This window comes from Penaeus vannamei, chromosome 41 (assembly GCF_042767895.1).
Source record: "Penaeus vannamei isolate JL-2024 chromosome 41, ASM4276789v1, whole genome shotgun sequence".
NCBI classification, from domain to species: Eukaryota; Metazoa; Arthropoda; class Malacostraca; order Decapoda; family Penaeidae; genus Penaeus; species Penaeus vannamei.
The window spans coordinates 9,385,646-9,388,145 of record NC_091589.1 but is presented as its reverse complement, the minus strand read 5'-3'; the positions used below and the strand labels follow the sequence as shown (position 1 = coordinate 9,388,145).

Sequence of the window (2,500 nt, the reverse complement as noted above, 5' to 3'; positions counted from 1 at the left end):
AAAATACAGTAATGATAAAAGATTTTAAAAAATACTGGTATCCTTAGAAACATAGGGTGGGAGTTGATGTTGGCTATTACTGCAAGAAAGAGCTGCTTGTCAATACAAGAAATAAGAGCATGTATATAAAGGCAGAGAATTTCCAAACAGAGTCAAGTACTGAAGTCAAAGCTACAGAAAACAATGAATCAGAATCCCCTTATTATGATCTCACTTTGAAGGGTTCCAATGCTCATGTCTTCTACTTGACATCCTCTCTTAAATCTTCTCTCCTCCAATATATTCACAGCTTCTTTGTTTATCTCTTCTAAAAGAATGAAGAAAAAAAACAGGTTAATCAGAATAATATTTCTAAATACATGAGTGACAAATAAATAAAAAATGAGAAAGTAATTCGATGACACAGCCTGATATTGCTTAGCCCTGATACTGCCTGGCTATGGACAGCAACACAATCATTTCTACTATAGTATTATCCAATGAAGGATTCAAACCTTTCCAATTCACAAAATCCTGCCAGCTAAAACTTCTCCACCATTTCATGAAGTTTAAAGTATATCTTTCATACAATGAGAAATCCACCATTTCATGAAGTTCAAAGTATTTCTTCTATACAATGACAGTCTTTAATTATCTGCTACTTCCATCATATGTCAAGCCTTGCATAATTAGGAGACTTTGTGGTTGCAAGATATGCGTCTGCCTCATATATAAAGTTTAATCATACAAATACAAACTGTAAGTTACAGGAAATATTCCATCAAGGGACAAACATCTGATGGGATCTTCCGTAGTCTTTATACGGAAGACTGAGAAAGTGAAGCAGTTACAAAAGAATCAAAAGTCCCAACTGAAGTAAAAATCCATAATTTTCAGTACCTAAGTATTGATGGGTTAGTTTCAGGTTAGTCTTGAAACTTGCTCTGCAGTGTGAAGGTCACATTCTTAGGGTTACACTCAACATTCCAATTCCAAATGTATATTAAAATAAAAACAGCTTCACAATTGGCAACACAAAAATATTACTTTCTTCCTCATGCTGTTACAACACCAAAGCAATACAAATATTTCAAGCAACAGGCATAATCTATATAATGGGTAAAAATGTCTGACAACTAGTATTATGAAAGAAACCCCTTTAAAGTACAATGAATCTGAACTTCCAATGATCAGTCCAATCATCAATGCTCACGAACAATATAATATACAATGAATTACACTAGTTTTGCTAATATCCCTCCATCAAGCCACCAAAGTTCTTAAATCATTGTTAGTGAAGAACGAAACATTAAGTTCTTATTAATTCTCACACCGTGGTTGCTCCTAATTCTGCACTTGCTTATGGTAGATCAAGAAGTATATTCAAAGTTACATATACATTTGATCACTCAAATTCACTGACATTTTGAGGGACAGTACCCAGAGTGTGGTAATAGGATGTAAGTCATATTAAAAAAGGTTGAAAAAATGGGTGACAAATATTTTATAAAGTGCAAAGAATTTCCAGGTATTTCAGTGATACAATTTTGCTCGAAAATATAAATTGCTGAGAAAGACTGTTTACAAGAATCACCAGATTTCTACTTGTAATTGACACTCATCTGAATAATTTACATCTATCTCCTCAAATAATATCATGTACCATCACACACAAAAGTTTGGTCTTCTTCCTAGCCAGAGAGAAAGTTTAAACTAGCTTTGTTTTAGTCGACAAACTAGCTGGAGGAAGTTATGATCACTCAAATGATGTGGTAACATAGAGGTGGAAGGGGTTGGAAACACAAGTAGAGCTGCAGGTTCTTTGTTTGTCACTTACCGTCTTCATAAGGTGATAAACCTATTAAGGTGGGTAGAGTTATAAAAAGATCAATAATGCACTGGATGAGAACGATATCTGAATGATTGTTGCATATAGCAGTAACACAAGCATTAAAGCAGTAGCAAACAATTATCTCAAATAAACCCTTAAACACTTAAGAATCATCTTTAAATAAACCATCTATCCCAACATTTGACCTGCCACCTTAATCTTTCATGAATGTGATGTTAACAATTTTCATATGAGCATGGCACCCAATCATTCAAACTATGTAATTCTGTATCCAGGGGCATCATGGGACTTGTGCAGCGACTTACAAACTTCTACAACAGTGCCACACCTTTTGAGGCAGAAAACACACTAAAATTATATCCTAAACTTTTGTAACACACTAAAGTTATATCCTGAACTTAACTTCTGTAACACACTAAAGTTATATCCTGAACTTAACTTCTGTAACACACTACAGTTATACCCTGAACTTCTGTAACACTAAAATTATATCCCAACTTCTATAACACACTAAAGTTATACCCTGAACTTCTGTAATACACTAAATTCATATCCTGAACTTCTGTAATACACTAAATTCATATCCTGAACTTCTGTAACACTAAAAACTATATCCTAACTTCTGTTACACATTAAAGCTATATCCTGAATTTTTGTAAAACTAAAATC

The 2,500-nt window shown here is 33.6% G+C and overlaps 1 protein-coding gene across 6 annotated transcripts in view; it reads right to left on the bottom strand.

Annotated features, from left to right (window-relative positions):
* Nucleotides 1-2,500, bottom strand: part of RYBP (ring and YY1 binding protein) — a 33,093-nt gene that overhangs the window by 8,049 nt on the left and 22,544 nt on the right. For 3 of the 6 annotated variants that reach the window (XM_027373126.2, XM_070118267.1, XM_027373128.2), the window contains one exon: nucleotides 215-307. The exons of 2 other annotated variants lie outside the window; for them this stretch is intronic. In XM_027373126.2, coding sequence (XP_027228927.1) covers nucleotides 215-252 — 38 coding nt within the window. In that variant the 5' untranslated portion in view covers nucleotides 253-307. Of the gene's footprint in view, nucleotides 1-214; nucleotides 2,211-2,245 lie in introns of all 6 variants that reach the window. One more of the 6 variants, XM_070118268.1, reaches the window with a different exon arrangement.